This window comes from Drosophila guanche, unplaced genomic scaffold (assembly GCF_900245975.1).
Source record: "Drosophila guanche unplaced genomic scaffold, DGUA_6, whole genome shotgun sequence".
NCBI lineage: Eukaryota > Metazoa > Arthropoda > Insecta > Diptera > Drosophilidae > Drosophila > Drosophila guanche.
In genome coordinates, this window is record NW_022995749.1 from 2,452,151 (window position 1) to 2,470,454 (window position 18,304).

An 18,304-nucleotide genomic window follows, 5' to 3' on the forward strand; every position below is an offset into this window, starting at 1 on the left:
CCGCTAAACTTTTGCCACCTGAATCATTTAAGAGTTAGTTATTTCGAAGTACAGGATGGAAGAATATGTAGTTTTCACTTTGCTCCTGGCTTAAGGCGTGAAAGAGGGTTACTGCTGGCCGAGCTTCTTGTTCTTTTGGGGCATCCCTTGGATGCTGTCGCATCAGCAGCAAACAAATGGCAGAGCAGCGGGATGGCTTTCGATTAATGGGTTTCTTTGGCTTTGATTGTTTAGGATCGGACGAGGCAACTCATCTGCATATAGAGCCCAACTTTAACAAGCACTTAAGTATTAATCATTGAAATCAGAGCCAGCTGTGGGGTCCTCGTTCTTCTCTCCCTCTCTTAGGTGTGTGTGTGTGGCCTCATTTGGTCGTGGCTTTGGGGCCAAAAACTTTGCCACGTCTCGATGGTGACGGTGGCGCTGGCCTATCAATGTCACAGAGTTGGAGCGCCTAATGAGGCATTAAACTTAACTGCTCAACTTTTCCTGTCCCGCCTGTCAAGCGCTTATTAAATTTACCGTTTTATTGGGCCAACAACTTGGTGTTAAATATGCCTCTCCCTACCCCCGCGATAGCTCCTACCACGAAAGTGTCCAACCAAAAGTGGACAAGTGGGCGTGGCCTGCTTTAAGTGAAATCAGATTACGTTGTTTATCGCCCGCACGGAGCCCCCAGTCCGGAACCCTGTCAGCTTAGAGCGAGGCTAACCAGGCGTGAGTCGAGTCCTTCTCGTCTTGGCCATCGCATCGTCCTTGTGCACCGCCATCTACCATCTGCCGCATTTAAATAGTTGCCAAGTTCAGCAAAATTTTATTCGAAGTAGTTAATTTCGTTTCTGGCACGGAAATTGTATTACCCATTTATTTAGTCGAAATTCTGTTGCTCCTGCTGCTGCTCCTGCTAGATGGTTCCCTCGAGCGAAAGAGGCGTCAACCGTGCACATTTGAGTGGCTGTCTTAGTAGTAGTCGTAGTAGGTGTAGCCACTGCTAACTGTCCGTAATAGGCAGACGAAAGTTTTTTGGCTAATTGGATTGGCCAAAACTTCTGCAAAAGCGCACAAAAACAAGAAATTCTCTGGCAAGACAAGAGGAATGCCGATTGGTTCGTTTAAATGAATTTTGTTGCGTTTATCCATTGAAGGGCTGAAGCAGTTATATTAAATATTTCATAAAGGGAATTTTAATCCAAATTTGTGGCTCTTTGATGTGCATTTTGAAGAATTATTCTCCACTTCACTTCACTTTAGGCTAAGACAAAAAGCATTTAAGCTGCTTAAACATACAAAACAATTGATTCATTTTAGTATAAGTCGTAAGCAGATTTGGTTTAATGTGGGATTTAATATTTGCTGCCCTCACAAAAATAAATAAAAGAATAAATTGTTTTTCTGTTTGAAGGGGAAAGTGTAAACTGAATACAAGCAATTTCGAGTGCAATCCCCCATCTAGAAATGGTTTCAACAGTTACACAGGATTTTATGTACTTGAATCTGATGCTTCATTCGCTTCGCATTTCTGGAACATCGCATTGCAATCCACTTGACATGCCTGAGACCGAAAAGGGCGAAACGGTTGCCATGATATCGGGGTGCTCAAAAGAGCATTTCATGGAAGGATTTCCAAATCAAAGACCACTAAATTTGATATCCCACACAAGTTTTATTCGCCTCCGCCCCACAAAAATCCGACACATTGAATTATTGAATTGATAAGCTCAAAACTCGATTACCACCTGTCAATCGCAGTCCCGCCCCAAACCCCCAAACTATATATTGGGTAAACATGTTAGGATCCATTTCCCCCACACTTATGAGCTTTTTTTTACGCAACTAAGTCTCGTTCTAACTCGGTGATGGACTGATGTGGAATGGCTTGGGGTGTGGTGGATGGACTCTGTTCTAGGAAGCATTATGAAATATTTATGCACACGACAGTGCGTGAATTCATGTCAATCCTCTGCGGCTTGTGGAGCGTATGGAGATGGAGTGTGACTGAAATCTCTCTCAGAAATAGTTGTTGCAACTGACAGCACAGCGGCAGAGTTTCCAAAAGAGAGCAGCCCGTTGCCAGCCTGATGGTTGCGCTTCTTGAGGTCGATGTCAACACTGTGCGTCGTCTGTGGCGGAAATGAAACAGACGCACGCAAGCTTACAGCTGTGTGTGTGTGTGGGGGTGTGTACATATGTGAGTCAGTGTAGAGGTAAGTGTGTGGGGATACTGGTGGCCTGTTACGTGGGTCCCTGTTTGTGGCATTGAGTAATCATCAGCGTTGAAAATTGCGTTTTTTATGGTGCCACTGGATTGGGTTGGGGTTTTATATAAGGATAAAGAACAAGAGACTTAGGGGGATAATGTGGACTATGCTGGAGTGGAGTGAAGGGCATTGGGGCGAAACTGCTGGCTTAGCATTGTGGTTGTTGTGGTACTTAGCATATATACTTGTATATGCATTTCTATCAGTGTGTGGGTTAGGTGTTCTGGTCGTGTGTGGCACAGCCTGGCAACGCAGTAAAATCCTTTTTTATGGCCTAGCCGAATGCGACTTCTGCCCTGCCAGCTTCAGGCTAACCGGCATCCACTCGCATTACGCATTCCCCCCATCGCCGCACCCCTCTCTGTGCCGCTTTGGAAAATCCTTCATATCGTGGCGGCTGCCTGCGGTCTGTCGGCGTGGCAAGGGCAGGGACAGGGGCAAGGGCAGGGGCAGGGGCAGGGCAGGGCCAAAAATTAATTTCGCAACATATTCAAAGTGTTATTAAACATAATTTATTAAAACCGAAATTGTATAAAGTCAAGCCGTTGTTGTTGCCGCTTGTGGGCAGGCTTCACCATAAATTGTTGAGATTTTCTTTCCATTTTTTTGTTGCTGTTGATACGCTTCAAGGCGGTGGCAGTCTGTCGAGGTAGTGGCTGGGGCAGGGAGTGAGGGTGCCATTTATGGGTTTTTACTTTGAAGGGGTCATGAGGTCATGTTGTTGTTGTTGTTGTTGTCGCTTTAACGACTTTTTGGAAATGGAGATGGACCGCTCTTTGGGTTACTATTACACCGTGGCTCGACATACCCTGACAAAGGACTAACAGGGATCTGCATAGGGATTCGCTGAGGGTATCTGCAGCTTCGTTTATTCCATTCTCAATGTTTTTTTTTAATGTTGTGGCCGTTGAACAAATGTTGTCGCCAGTTAATGCTGTAAACCATCTGTGTGGCGGTGGGTGGTGCGGAAAAGGGTCTCGAGCGTCTCTTTGTGTGGGTTATGATGTATGCCTGTATGTGTGGGCAAATCGCAAAATTAAATTTCAGCCCCAAAACGAGATTTGGCCCCATCGCTTAGCCATCTCATAACGGGCGGCATAATTGTTGGCCATAACTCAGGCCCGGGCCCCAAATCCGACCGACGACTGACCTTGTTCTGGGTTCTCTTTTTGGTCCTGCAGGCCCTGCTCCATAGCCACGATGTGGTGGCCCGAGATGTGTACGGTGAGGAGGCGCTGCGCGTCACCCCGCCACCGATGGTGCCCTACCTCAATGGCGATGAGATGGACAATGTGGAGGGCGGCGAATTGCAGCATGTGACCCGCGTACGCTTGGTGCAGTTCCAAAAGAACACGGACGAGCCCATGGTGAGTACTGGCACTGTCCTTGTCCCAAAGGGAATCGCTGACCATTTGACATTGCAGGGTATTACGCTGAAGATGACCGAGGATGGGCGCTGCATTGTGGCAAGGATTATGCATGGGGGAATGATACATCGACAGGCAACGCTGCATGTGGGCGACGAGATACGAGAGATCAATGGCCAGCCGGTGCAGCATCAGTCGGTGGGCCAATTGCAACGAATGCTGGTAAGCGAATCAGACTCCACTCTATGCCAGTGTCCACTTTGCTAATTGAATTCTATTGTGTGCTAATCCTTCTCGTTGCAGCGCGAGGCACGCGGTTCTGTTACCTTCAAGATAGTTCCTTCGTACCGTAGCGCTCCGCCACCCTGCGAGGTGAGTTCTAAATAACAAGATGCCCTTCCAATAAGTGTAAAATAAGTGCCCAAGTCCCACTACTAATCATACAATAATACAACTCTCATTAGGGCTAGTTATCCATCCATAATTTCCACTAGAGACCTGAGAACACCAGAGGGGAAGAGCCAAAGCACTTCTTAAGCATCATTTTTCGTTATTTATCATGTCATAGCCTTGGGTTTTAACGATATTCCAATTAACTGTGGCCAAGCTTTATGGCATTGCTGTCAGAATGCTCTCAGGAGTTCAACATGCAGAATACATCGGTTTGCAATTGGGGCTTAAGTAATCTGATTTCATTGAGTGGAAGACTCGTGTTGCCTGTCAATTTGTGAAATCAAAATATGAAAAGGGATTAATTATATTTGCATTATGTTCCCCTAGCCCCTGCCCCGAAATCAGTTCTTCTCCTGGGCAGTCGATTGCATTATGCAGATTAAGAGCTAACGAAGTCTGCTCTTTACTCTGAGCAGGAAATGGTACAGGGAAAAACCTTTGTGTGAGCGTGCAGGGGCATTCTTGTGCACTCTTTTGTGGTTGCTCTGTAGCTATAATGCATTATGCAATTACTTGTCTGCTCATTTACATAACTCTCCACACTATCTTACTCATCTGACTTGCTTCCTTCCTACTTGCCTACACTCTCCACTACACACAAATGCAGCTTTTCAGGATCAGACCCGCTCCGGTGCTTGTAAGTATCATTTGCCACCTTAACAATAGAACTCATAATCACACAAACTACCGCTCCTCCCAAACTCACACACCTATGGTAGATGTGCATATTCATAGAACGATAAACAAGTAACAATATTATGCACACAATCAACCCAAATTCGTGTAATTTATGCTCTTTGGCTAGTCAACAGTAACCACAGTACAGCAACTGTACGAGTGGAAGACAATGGAACCTGTATCCCAGTGGAGGGGCCAGCATTTCCGAACCTCCAAAGAACGTCTGTTCTTGACAGCTGATGCTGAACAGTTGAAGCTTCATCCCGTCTGGTCTGTCCATCTGTTTCAAAGCTCTCAAGTCGGTCCGTTTCATCGCCTGGATACGTAAACTATAAAATATAATTAGCTGTCATAAAAACGTAGTCGTTCCCCGACAAGTCTTCGTCAGAAAAATGAATGGAGAATACAGAAAATAAGCCAACCATTCTCAGTGTATGTTAAAGTTTAAACTAGAACTAGAAGCTGCTAAAATTATCCGATATCCCATGAGGGAATTTCGTTTTATTTATAAATATTACAAGCTGCAAGAAAATATCCAGTTAGCCGTGAGCCTTTTTCCCACTAATTGTGGTTGCTGTTGCTGTTGCTGCTGCTTCCTGCTGCTGCTGATGCCATGCAAATAAGTTGGGAATATAATTGGGGGAAAACCAAACTCAGAACCCATTTCGCTGAGGCAGCCGCATTAGGGCCGGAGCCAGCCCTGCCTCCCGACTCAAATTGCAGCGTCAGCAAATAGCAAAGAGCAGAGAAAAAGTAAAAAGAGAAAAAAGAAAAAACAAAACTAAATTGTGAACTCACTTTGTGGTCTTCTTGTTTCTGGGTCTGGCTTCTGGCTTCCTTTCTCGTGCAGATTTTCGTGCGCGCACAATTTGATTATAATCCGCTGGATGATGAACTTATACCCTGCGCCCAGGCGGGCATATCATTCCAAGTGGGCGACATACTGCAGGTAGGTGGCAGCTCGGGCATGCAACTAAACCGAATCTTATCATGAAGCAACCATCGCCCGTCCGTGCAGATCATTAGCAAGGACGATCATCACTGGTGGCAGGCGAGACTGGACACGGTTGGTGGCTCGGCGGGATTGATACCATCGCCGGAGCTGCAGGAGTGGCGCATTGCCTGCCAGACGGTCGACAAAACCAAGCAGGAGCAGGGTGAGTCCTTCAAAAATAGTTTTAAATGTAACAAAAACAACAAAAAACAAAAGAAACGAATCTATGCGTATTCTCTATGTGTAATTGGATGCTCGATATAATCAATCAATCAATCAATCAATCGTATGCTATATATTGTACTATATTGGAAAGTGTATGACGAATTCGTAGTTGACCTGACCGCAAGGGAAATCGCGCGCTCTCTCTCTCTCTCCATCTCTCTATCTCTCTATGGCTCTGTCTCTTCTTTGTCAGCGCTCACACACACACACACACACACACACACACACCTCACATGTACACACATTTATACACTAACATAATAAGCCCTGGAGAGTTGCATGCCCCAAAAAAGTAGTCGGAGAATACCAAAGAAACCCGCATTTTAAATTAAACCAAAACCAAACCAAACCAAGCCAAAAATGTTACCAAATTCTTTACTAAAAACTCCATGAAAGACGAACACACACAAAAACCCCACCCAACCCGAAGACACACACACCCACACACCCACACAGCTGTAAAATGATTTAATATTTAACAAAAATAGCATAAGAAATCACAGCATATGTACTATAAAAAATGTATAATAATATAATGCAGGAGAACCGGGTGCTGGATGTTCCGCTCACGCAGATGGGTGTGATGGATCGGCAGGTAGTTACCATATAAAGCACACACGAAACCAACCTACACACAAAACATGCCACACAACAATTTAAATTCAAAGAAATCTCCAAGCTGTTCGCCTAAGGAGAGCTTGCCAAAATTGTCGAACCATAAACCGTTTCTTCTTGAGTTCTGCTATGCAAACAAAACAAGAAAACACACAAACACACAACAACAGCAACAACATGCAACAGAATTTTAACGATAGCAATTGTATAAAGATTTCACCCCCCCCAAAAAAATTCACCCCACCCAAGCCAAAAATTATCCAAAACCACCGAAAGTTGTAGCTTATGTAGAAGGCACCGAAATCGAAACCACCAGACCCCCCAAGGATAGCCACAAGCCACCAGCCACCAGCCATCACCATCATCTAGAACAACGTAGAACCCAGCACTAGCCATCGTTGCGTATGATCATTCCTCCCCCCGCTTATAACCGAAATAAACTAAGTAAACCAATGACTAAAGTACTCATACAAACACCCAGAAATACACCCACACAGGCCACACTCTGCACGTTGAAGAACACGACACCACACAGCATTTACAATCTGAAGAGATTCCCGGAAGCATCTTTGCAGTGTCCCAGAAAGAGTTCGCAAATGTTATCAAAATAAATGGCAAAAATATGTCAATCAAGAAATATGCGAATGATTCGAGAAACAAGTCAATCGATAAAGAAATGCATTTTCTATGCCATGCTATAATATCATGAACTGAATGCTTATACGAATCGTACTATAATATTTGCTTGCTTCATGACTTACTCTTAGTGCCTGCAAAACAGCATGTTTGTGTGTATGCTCCATCAGGCATGTGGCTCTTCAGTTTCTAATAATTGAATATTTTCTTAAATGCATTTGCTTAATGGAACTATAAAACATTTCCCAAATTATAACCTACAGTAAACTGTTCGATATTCGGGCGCAAGAAGAAGCAGTGTCGGGACAAGTACTTGGCCAAGCATAATGCCATATTCGATAATCTAGATGTGGTCACATACGAAGAGGTTGTCAAGGTGCCAGGTGGGTTTTGTATTTGCCATTAAACCTTATGGAACATGTGTTAAAATAAATTATCTTTCTCAACAGTTGGTGATCCGAATTTTCAGCGCAAAACGTTGGTGCTATTGGGTGCCCATGGGGTGGGCAGGCGGCATATTAAAAACACTTTGATTTCCAAGTATCCCGACAAGTACGCCTATCCCATACCACGTAAGTTGGAGTCTTTGCCTAAAACACTCGACGAGATGTTGATTTATTGATTTTTCTATATGTTCCAGATACAACGAGACCTGCTAAGCCCGAGGAGGAGAGTGGACGCAGCTATTACTTTGTCTCGCACGACGAAATGATGGCGGACATCGCCGCAAATGAGTACTTGGAATATGGTGAGTCGTAACCGTCTACAGCACTCAAAGTAATACTTAGGAATCCACCCAGGCACGCACGAGGATGCGATGTATGGCACCAAGCTGGACACTATCCGACGCATACACACAGACGGCAAGATGGCCATATTGGATGTGGAGCCGCAGGCCCTGAAGATACTACGCACAGCCGAATTCACGCCCTATGTGGTCTTCATAGCGGCTCCCTCGCTGCAGAATATCGCCGATGTAAGTTTTGTCTGACTGGCCGACAATTGTGTGCGGTGCCGGTACCAGGGCCTCTATGCTAATTGGTTTCCTTTGTTTTTCTACCCGCCGACAGTACGATGGGAGCCTGGAGCGTCTGGCAAAGGAATCGGAAATGCTGCGTCAAATGTATGGCCATTTCTTTGATATGACGATTGTGAACAACGACATTAGCGATACGATTTCCGCGCTGGAAACGGCCATCGACCGAGTGCACACCACTCCACAATGGGTGCCAGTCTCGTGGCTCTACTGACAAGACAGTGAACTGGAATGCCCCGATTGCCTCGAGGGTTGCGATTGCGAGTGGGATGCATATACACAGGCCTCCAATGTGGCGCTCTACTGAGTGCACCACCACAGTTACATCACAGCTACAACACAACAATACACCACACAACATCACACTGCAAACACACCATTAAAGTATTACCAAGGCACAAACATACACCAGCAACAGCAATAGCAGCAATATCAGCAATAGGAGCAGCAGCAGGAACAGCAATGGCAACTGCAGTGAAGACAGAAAGCGCTTGGCGCCGAGATATACATTGGTATGAGGATATTTGGAGAGGAGAACAGGAGGGTATTGTGGGTACTGCGGTCGCAACGTAAAGACAAAATGTTAATTGTAAATCGAGCTGTATTTGCCTTTTACTTTGTTCAATTTGAAGTGATTAATTTTACATCGTATTTGCCATTCCGATGGGCTGCCCTCAAACAGTCTGGGCAGCCCATTATTATTATGTTTATTATGTATTATATTTATGATTGTTTTGTGTTACCGTTTTTGTTTGTACTCGTATTTATATTGTTTTATTTTCTGTCAGACAGCATTAAACGCTTATGTTAATCTTGCACTTGTTAGTGTCTAAGTTAACTGAAACACAAACCGAAACAGAATCAGAAACCGCAACTAAAACACTCTAAATTGTTTCAATCGAAGATTATTTCCAAACACACACGAAAATAAAAATAAAAAACACAAAAAAAAAAAAATAGAAAATCCGAGAAATGTCTTGTGAGAGGCGAGCGGAAAACGAGTTAGTAAATTATAGCGAAAAAACTACGTAATTAATTATAATTAAACATAACAGCAACACAAATAAATGAAAGAAGTGAAGGAAAATGTTAAAAGTAATATGATGAGAGCAATTTCAAGTGTTTCAAGCCCAAGTAAAAAAAAAAACAACACACTAATTACATATGGAAGCTCAAATAAGGACAACCAATCGTAAAGTGTACGTTTTTAAATGCAATAAACATTAACACAAAGGACCCGTATAATAACATCACTTACACACGAAACACACAACAACAACAAAACAAACACTAAAATATTACCAAGAAAAAAAAAAAACTAAATTGTTGACGTTTAAATAAATTCAATGGGAAATGATTAAAAATGCAATCAAGAGATGAACATACATAAAAAGAGTTAATAAAAATAAGAGGCAGGCGCGTTTAATTCAAGCAAAAGCAATTAAAGGAAAAGCATTAAACAAACAAACAACAACAACACAACAACAACAACAAAAACATAGAGTGAGCACAAAAACAAACACATACTAACAGCAATTACAACAAAGAAGTAAATCAAATAAGAATTAAACTATTTAGAGGCCAATGAGAACTGGTGCAAGAGTGCGCGGGACGGGACACGTATAAATATATAGAGAACACATGAATAATGAATGGAATGAAAGAAACGATTAGTACAGAAAGTATGTGTATACATAACACATATACACATATATATATTTTTCGAACAACTCAAAACTCAGGTTGGATACATTGAAAATCAGTCAAGTTCAATAAGATGAATATAGCGGAGCGCTTCCTTTTAACCCACAGCCAAATAAAACGAAAACCTTAACAAACCCAATCGAAGTTTACACTGGAGCAGACCGAATCCAATCGAATCGAATCGAATCGAATCGAAATGAATTGCAGTTTACCCACAAGCCAAGTTACCACCCTAGCAGCAGCAGCTTCTACAAAAATCTTTTCTAAATGTTTTACAAGTACAAAAATCACTTTAGCATTCCGATTTGTAGCCTCAAACTTTGTTTAAAAATCATTCCTTTAGACCACGCGCTCGTTAGCTTTTTCCTCCTGCTCTCACCGAAGATTTCCCTGCTTCCTAGATAGATGCTTGACACAATAGCTTCTCCATGCTTGAGCTTGTCTCAGTTATGAATGAAGGCGCTTCTCCGGAGCAGGACAAAAGCTGAATTTAGACTTAACACACTAAGGAGTGCACATGCAATCACAATAAAGAATAAAGGAAGAAACTGATTAAAACTGGGAAATATAAATTACGACACTCTATATGTAACGAAACATCTTTTGGTCAAGCAAAAGCCACTTACGATTAATGTTAGACTAACACACATTTGACTTTGTAATTCCTACCACCCCCCCGAAAAGAACACCTCACTTTCCCTTTTAAGCCAGAGCTTAGTTTGAGCCAAGCCACAGAACCCACATCGAATTCCCCCACACACACAGGCACACATAAATGAATTACCAGAACAATTCTATGGTTTCAAAACGGTTGAACAATTTTTGCATAGAGAATTATTGTTGAACGCTGGGCTATGAATTTTTGGTTCGGAGCGAGAGACAGACAGGGCAGCAGGCAAGAGGCAGGCAATGAAAATCATAGAAGTACCCCAATGAAAAACCTACCCGAAACTGATGAACTAACTACCTACCCACAACAAAACCAAAAATGCAGCCAAGTGGCCAAATTAACTAAGTATTATACCCTAAAAACTAAAAGCCTAAAACAAAACGATGGACTCGTGAAGAACAACAGAAATCGGAAGTGTATGTATATGTTGCAGCTCTCCCCCCAACCTAGGCAGGGTGTGCCAGAAAACACCGAAAACAAACAAAGAAAAAAGAAAGATCTAAGGAGAATGCTCAAATCAAAAATCGAATATTTTATGATATAAAAACAAGGTGGAATGATCAGGATTAGGATGGGAATAGGAGGGAAGTCACATTCCAAGAATGAGCTAGAATTTCGAAGGGATTCGTTTCTTATTTTTAACTGATCCGTTTTTTTCTTAGCTGATGCGAGCAAATTGTAGCTGTACACTAAGAATAATTTCACCCTAAGATTAAGCGAAAATTTATTGTTGATATTACATAAAAAAAAGCAAAGGAAAGCAAAAACCAGATGGCGATAAAGGTAGGAAGAGATAAAGGAAGCAAACCAAACGGATTAGAATTTTTCTCTAATTTGATAAGTGGTAGAAGCGATGATGAAGAAGCTAAAGATAATGAGGGTAGGATGATGACGAGTTGATAATGCTTATGATCTCCAAAGTCAATATGTGTAGGATTGACACGATTTGAGCAAATTGAGTGAATTGTTATTAAAATAATAAATGAAATGAAATGTAATGAGTGGATAGATGGATCGATATCGATCCATTGATACGCTAATAGGTAAAGACGTTAGAAAATATCATTTAAAGTAAATGATACAAATGTCATAATATATACATAGTTTAAAATGGGAATAATAATAGCAAAATCAGAAGAAAATGGGAATGCGAATTAAAACAAAAAATGAAAGAAAAACAAATGGAAAAACAAAAACCAGTAAACACTGAAATACCGAATTTTAAATACATAAGTTTTGAATCATGCATGCCGCAAAGACAAAGAAATCCCAAACACAGAAAAAGAAATTAATAAAAAGAACCTCTATATATGAAAATGAGAAATATATGAGAGATACAATTTCAGTCAATTTTTGCAATGATTTTCGGGCCATTTCCTCCCCACTCCACTCAAGCATAAGCCCCCATACAGAACAATAATATAAATCAGAAATCAGAGAGATAACCTTTCCAGTTCTTCGAAAGCCAGCAGCGAAATTCGTAGAAATGGTCAATGGACAGACCAGAGTGTTCACCCCCCAAGGCAAATGTGACAAGCGGATGCCCTGCAGCCATGGCTACACTTACACCGACCCGAGCGAGATCTGAAGCTTCTAATTGAAATACAAGAAAGAAACATCAAACGTTGCCAACTCTGAGTCTGATACCCACTAAGCTGTCGGCTTGACCCAAATTTGTTTGCATGTTTTCAAGGTAATGCGAATCTGATACTTTCGTTTTTTTTTCCTCTGGCTCTAGCTTTTGGTATCTTTATTTTTGTTTTACTATGTATGTTGACCATTCAGTTGGGGCCTGAGAGAGGCGACAGAGACAGTCCCCAAAAGTTTTTGATTACAACAGTTGTTCCACGATTCTATTGAAGTCTTGCGCAAGCCCCTCGCTCTGCAAACTGCAATCATTTCAATTTGTTGCGCCCCTCCCAGGCTCTGACAGCGTCCCCATCGTTTGGGGTACTTGGTATGCCGGAGGGCCGGTACGGTCGAACAACGTGCCAGGAAACACTAATAAGCGGAAAAGCTGTCAGTCTGTCGTTCCTCGAACCCCCAACCGATGACGGCTGTAGATATTTGTGTCAAAGTATTTCCATCAGCATTCGACTGGCCATCTGCTGCTCCATCATCGATTCTGCCCCCAAGTCATTGAACTGCAACTGCCTCTAACTATCATTAGAATTTCATCAAAATAATAGGATTTTTGTTTTGTTTTTAGATAACTTTCATTAATTTTGTTTTTCTTTTGGTAAGTATTAATTTTAGCCTCAATTTAAATGTAAAATAGTGATCTTAACTCTTAGAATTAATGTATTGTTTTTCGGGCGTGACCCACTGTGCTTCTTGGCAACATGTAGCCTTAACCGCATAAGTCCGGCTTTGTCAGCAACATCTGCAGCTCATAACTGTAACGCAAAACTGAGTCGAAGTGTGAAAATTCTTCCGATAGACGATATTGACAAAAATAAACTATTTTAGTGCGATCCATTGCAATACATTGTAACAACAAACTTAAAAAATCATATAAACAAAATGTTTTGCCAACATGTTTGAGGCAAAACGATCTCCAGCTACATGCTGCCGAGCAACATTTTGAAGCGGGCGTATTTGAACGGCCTTTCCGCCCGCCCCGATCTTGGTACTGTGGGACTGGTTTTATTTTAAATTTTTCTTCGAGTCTGCGCGGTGGTGGAAGTTATGCCCACGATCCGATCCCGTTCCACCGTACCGTACCGTTCCCAACTGCTCGTGTTTAAAGTGTAAGTGCTTTCGGATTCCGGCTTTTTAATTGCAATTGAGGCACGTTTCTTCAGTCTTGTGTGTATACCAAATGTACCTCTGGCCAGTGGAATTTGAGTTTAGTGTAGTGTACTCGAAACTCGAAGTGTGTGTGACTGAAACCCAATACCGATCGGTAAATTCTGAAATAGTCTGGAGGCTGGTGGAACTATTTTTGGATCGTCTAGTCCACTCCAGTCGGATGGGATGGCATGGGATGGGATGCTTATCACTTGAAGGCGCCATGCGTAGCAGCTCATAGCCTGTCATCGCTGCCATCGGCGACCTTTAGCCCGCTCCATCAACAAAATATAATTAAATGATACTCTGCTCGTATGGCGCTGCTGTGTGCAATGGCCCCTGCTGGCTTGTCAGTTACGAGCAGCCAGGCGATAAGGCAAGCCACTGCCAAACAACTCTCCGGACCCACCCAATCTCAATCGGCCAAGTCTCAGTCTAAGTCTCTGATCTCTCTCTCCCTCTCCCTCTCCCCAGTCATTCTCTGAATACGCTAAGTAAAGCTTCTCTGAATACTAAAGCCAAAAAGCGGCTTCTGGGTTGATGGTTACGTCAATTCCAGTTCGAGTTCTCGTGCAGGTAAAGTAAATAACAAACAGCAACACAAAACAGAAACAGTTCGCAGTCAGACAACTTTTGTTTAACACCGCCTCTGCTCAAGGAAACAGCACACACAGCGCATACGGAGCAAGCATAAAATTATATACCATAGTTATAAACTGCAGACCTTAAGCCCCAAGTGTGTGATGTGTGTGGTGTGTGCCCTTCGTCCCAGACCAGACCAGACCACACCACACCAGAGACCACAAAAGAGCGCATAAAATGCGCATAAAGAATCTCCAATTGACTGAACTGAGGAGACTGAGAGACATGAGACATGAGACTCTGGCAAGAAAACGTCAGAAAGTCACAGTTGGACGAGTTCAACTTGTGCTTAGCGGATGGGGGAGGGAGTGATTGAAACGAAGTGGAGTCCGAGTGCGCGTATTGAATTTTTGATTCATCTCAATCCCCACTGTCTCTAGTGTGTGTGTGTGTGTGTTTGGGTCCGTTTCGCGGCTTTTAGGTATTTTGCACAAGGTTATGCGTCCGCTATTGTAAACACTACACCACCAATCATTATATCATAAACATATGCCACTCTTGCCGCTTCTGTCTTTGCCAGAGCTTAAGTTTGGTAACTAGCCAAAGAGCCTGAGACGACTCTCAATGGGAGTAGTGCGCCGGAAAATTGTCAGCAGACCCCAGCCATTCACTTCGAATGGAGCCAAGCTGCTTATGTGAATCTAATGATTATTAGAATTTGACCAGCACAAACTGGCTTCAAATGAGTTTGGTTGGCTTTTGAGTTTCATTGAGACAAATGAATTTCACACATTTTTGCAATCTTTTTGGTTCATCGATGTCAAGTGTGTCCGATAATAACCTTCTAAATATACTGATTAAGGCATAGTTTTTACATATATTAGAAGTATTTCCTGCAAATAGAATAGGAAGCAAAATGTTCACAGGTCGTTTCTTCCTTTTGTGGCATTGCCCAACTGCTGCTGGTTATTGTCAGGTCACCCTTCCTGATGTTGTTTTTACCACTGCCAAAGTTATTGTTAGTCGACAACTTTAGTGTCGCCTACATTTTATGGTTCACTTCAATTGTTAACAATTTGAGTGTCATTATGTGGCTTTGCTTTTTATTTTGTAGTTTTTTCTAGTGGCAGTGTGTCTACTGTCGCTTGGCTTAAGTTGCGCTTCAGCGATTTGGTTGAAAGCAACAGAGTGGCAGAGGGGCAGGGGGCAGGTGTGACTCATGGGTATGTATGGCTAACACCCGGCTAACCTTTGTGTGTTTTAACCAGTCAAACACGTCGCTGCAGCTTCTGCTTCTGCTTCTACTGCTTCTGCTTCTGCTTCTGATAACGGGCTTCGATTCCATTGAAAGCCGTCTCGAGTTGGAAAAGCTGCAATATTGTTAGAATTTATGGCTTGGCCTGGGCCAATTTGGCTGGACTTTGGCTGTGGCTTCCTCTCCGGCCATAATCAGGCGAATGGCAAACCGGTTTAAACTAGTGCGCCCAAAAAGGAGAAATAAAAACGGCTATGGCCGCTATACATAACGTCTCGTCTTGCGGGCCATGCAAAATGTTTAGGAAATCATTTGCATGTTCAAAACGGCCAACGATATGATATGCTGCCTCCGAACCAATTTTGATCGCTTTACTTTGTAGCGTTGCTTTATGGCCAAAGCCAAAGCCACAACACAACACAACCTGCGGCTAATTGCAGTCACTTAAGGTGGTCAGAGCTCAACGCGATCCGAGATCATCGCTGTGTCGACGTCAGGTTCAGGTGGCCTCAACTCAACTCAACACTCAACTCAACGTTGCGGTTCAAGTTCAGCGCTACTGAAGGTTCATGGTCAATTAGAGCTCGCATAAATTATCGCCCGCTTATAGAGTGGAAAAGCAAATACTCTTGACTAAGCGTAGACATATAATTATAGTTATAGGTAGCCCCCTGCTAACATTCATAACATCCGCTTCCCATTGCAGGTCCCTTGCATGCTGAGTAGCCCACCGCTGAGCGATGAGCCCGAGCCCATCTGGGCGGCTGGGCCTGTTCTGGCTGGTGGCACTGGCGCTCCTCGCCGCCGTCGGCAGTCGCGAGTCCCAGCTGCGCATTGGCAAAGCCATCAACATATTTCTGCGCTATGGCTACCTGAGCATATCGATGCGGGTGATTCCCATGAATGACAATGTCGAAACGGAGCGTTGGATATTCAAGGAGCCAACAAAAAATATCTACAGGGTGAGCCCAATCCATTCTCTACTCTTCTCCATGGCAGCCCTCTAATATTCCTCGTTTCTCTTACCAGAACTTGAGCGGCCTGGCGGAGAGCCATGAGGACACCACGCCCGGCATCTTCCATGGCGACTTCCATATGGAGTTTTGCGATAATCGTCGCCAGCTGTTTCAGGCCTACTTCCGTGACTTCACCGTCGAGCGAATGGACAAGCCCTGGGAGGCCTTCACGGGTGGCTGGTTTCCCGACAATGCGGCCAAGAAGCTGGGCATCAACACCTCCTTCATCCAGGGCGACTACTCGTACGTGCTGGTTCGGGTTGTGCGATTCCGGGAGACGGGCAAGCTGAACGCCGACATCCCGATCGACCAGCAGCTTGAGCCGGAGGTAAAGGCGCGCATGGATCAGCTGGAGATTGGAAATCTCACTTCTGCAGTGCGCTTCATAGAGTCTGTCGGCACACACTACGTCAACTCGTACACCACAGGGAACTCGCTGTATCAGGTGTTTGTCTACAGTCGCAAGAACTTTAAAATGATCAAGGAGCGCATCAGGAGCAAGGGTCTGAATGCGCTCTCCAAGCTCGATCTTTACAACTACTTTGCCCCGTGGTTTGCCGAGCATCTGGGCCAGATCCGTTCGGCCAGTGCCAATGCCACCGTGGAGCGCTGGGCGCGCCGAAAACTCCAATACGAGTACTATGTGGTGAAGTATGTGACTTTGCTGAAGCTGCACGGCAACAGCACGCTGCTGCGATCCTTGGACACGCTGCTGGGCAACGATGCCATCCTGCAGCTGGACCTTAAGTCGCTCAATGTGGTCTTTAGGGAGAATCCTAAGAAGGAGAGCTGGTTCCACGAAGTCCTCGACAACAACATGAAGCTATGGGAGCTCAATATGCCGCAGAATCATGCCAGCCGGTAGTGGAGGTCCATGGATCGGATTGGGGGCTACAGCTTAAAAGTTCCTAGATGCGAGCGTAGTTAGGTTCTCTAGCGCGTAATTACTGTTCTGCCTGTGATAGTTTTTAGGTAGTTTAATTAATCAAAAGAACAATTGATTTTGCATTTTAGTAGACTAGTTTTCACCATAGCAGAAATGCTGTCTCATAGATTTCCTATAATAATAATATTATTAACACAATAATAGCATTGATCAAAGTCAAAATATGCCAATCCTCGACTTTAATAAAATAATTACATATTTTATTCGAAATACCCAAAAGAAAATCAACTGAAAACGATAAAAGAAAAAGCCAAAAAATGGTCTTAACCCTCCAGATGGATAAAAGAAAATAGTTTTGTGAAATTTTTATATATTACAAATAGGTATAAGAATTATTATAAATATTAATAAATAAAAAAAAAAAACATAAATAAAACAATTTCAAGAAAAATTAATATTTAATGAAACGGAAAAAACATTTTCTGGTTCTGAACCTCAAATTTGAACTCTGCCGCCTTACTTTCGGAAATAGTGCAAATGAACAGTGGCGAGACTATCGCACAGTACTACCAATATATTTGAATGGGTTTGTTTCTTAAACGTAAAAATTTGCTACAATTGGGAATTTTCTGAATCCAATAAGAATTGCAGCTTACAGACAATCGATACGTTAATCGTACAAAATTAGAAGTTTAGCGCTGAAAGACCTAACTATTTAGTAATATCAAATAGAAGATCAAAGTCGAGGAATAAGGCTTGTATTTGTGAGTGTGCACGTATATTTTTTTGGTATATTTCTGTGGGATTTCTGTGCTCGATATCGAACCGCAAAAATGAGGAGAGAGAGGAGAGAGTATCACATGTGACACAGGAGAGGATTTCCCTGACCGTTTAGACACAGGAGAGGATTTCCTTGGAACACTTACTTCATGTTACTTATGTTTCCTTTGTGCAATTTTCAGAAAAACTATAATTTCTTTCACTCCTTTATTGCGCGCTATTTTTAAATATTTTTCAATGATATCAGTTCACATACATGTGTTTCTACATGTTACATACATTTACATACTGAATACAAAGCTCCCGTGCATCCAGAGGGGGTGATTTGAATGAAAAATGCAAATACAAATTTGTAAAAT

The 18,304-nt window shown here is 42.9% G+C and overlaps 2 protein-coding genes across 16 annotated transcripts in view; both read left to right on the forward strand.

Moving 5' to 3' along the window:
- Nucleotides 1-11,717, forward strand: part of LOC117585388 (peripheral plasma membrane protein CASK) — a 34,818-nt gene extending 23,101 nt beyond the window's left edge. For 4 of the 14 annotated variants that reach the window (XM_034274837.1, XM_034274848.1, XM_034274845.1 and 1 more), the window contains 12 exons: nucleotides 3,440-3,625; nucleotides 3,683-3,847; nucleotides 3,929-3,997; nucleotides 4,686-4,715; nucleotides 5,607-5,705; nucleotides 5,775-5,913; nucleotides 6,517-6,570; nucleotides 7,490-7,609; nucleotides 7,676-7,798; nucleotides 7,867-7,974; nucleotides 8,015-8,202; nucleotides 8,297-11,717. In XM_034274837.1, coding sequence (XP_034130728.1) covers nucleotides 3,440-3,625; nucleotides 3,683-3,847; nucleotides 3,929-3,997; nucleotides 4,686-4,715; nucleotides 5,607-5,705; nucleotides 5,775-5,913; nucleotides 6,517-6,570; nucleotides 7,490-7,609; nucleotides 7,676-7,798; nucleotides 7,867-7,974; nucleotides 8,015-8,202; nucleotides 8,297-8,476 — 1,461 coding nt within the window. In that variant the 3' untranslated portion in view covers nucleotides 8,477-11,717. The remainder of the gene's footprint in view (nucleotides 1-3,439; nucleotides 3,626-3,682; nucleotides 3,848-3,928; nucleotides 3,998-4,685; nucleotides 4,716-5,606; nucleotides 5,706-5,774; nucleotides 5,914-6,516; nucleotides 6,571-7,489; nucleotides 7,610-7,675; nucleotides 7,799-7,866; nucleotides 7,975-8,014; nucleotides 8,203-8,296) is intronic. The other 10 variants (XM_034274847.1, XM_034274851.1, XM_034274844.1 and 7 more) reach the window with 8 other exon arrangements.
- Nucleotides 11,718-13,235: 1,518 nt separating this feature from the next.
- LOC117584999 (torso-like protein) lies at nucleotides 13,236-17,366 on the forward strand. 2 transcript variants are annotated; one of them, XM_034274236.1, is made up of 3 exons: nucleotides 13,236-13,386; nucleotides 15,970-16,225; nucleotides 16,293-17,363. In XM_034274236.1, the coding sequence occupies exons 2-3, from the start codon at nucleotides 16,004-16,006 to the stop codon at nucleotides 17,142-17,144; spliced, it is 1,074 nt and encodes a 357-aa protein (XP_034130127.1). In that variant the 5' UTR covers nucleotides 13,236-13,386; nucleotides 15,970-16,003; the 3' UTR covers nucleotides 17,145-17,363. The 2 variants fall into 2 exon arrangements, with proteins under 2 accessions (XP_034130127.1, XP_034130128.1); XM_034274237.1 differs by lacking the exon at nucleotides 13,236-13,386 and adding an exon at nucleotides 13,876-14,002 and having other exon boundaries at nucleotides 16,293-17,366.
- The last annotated feature ends 938 nt before the right edge of the window (nucleotides 17,367-18,304 follow it).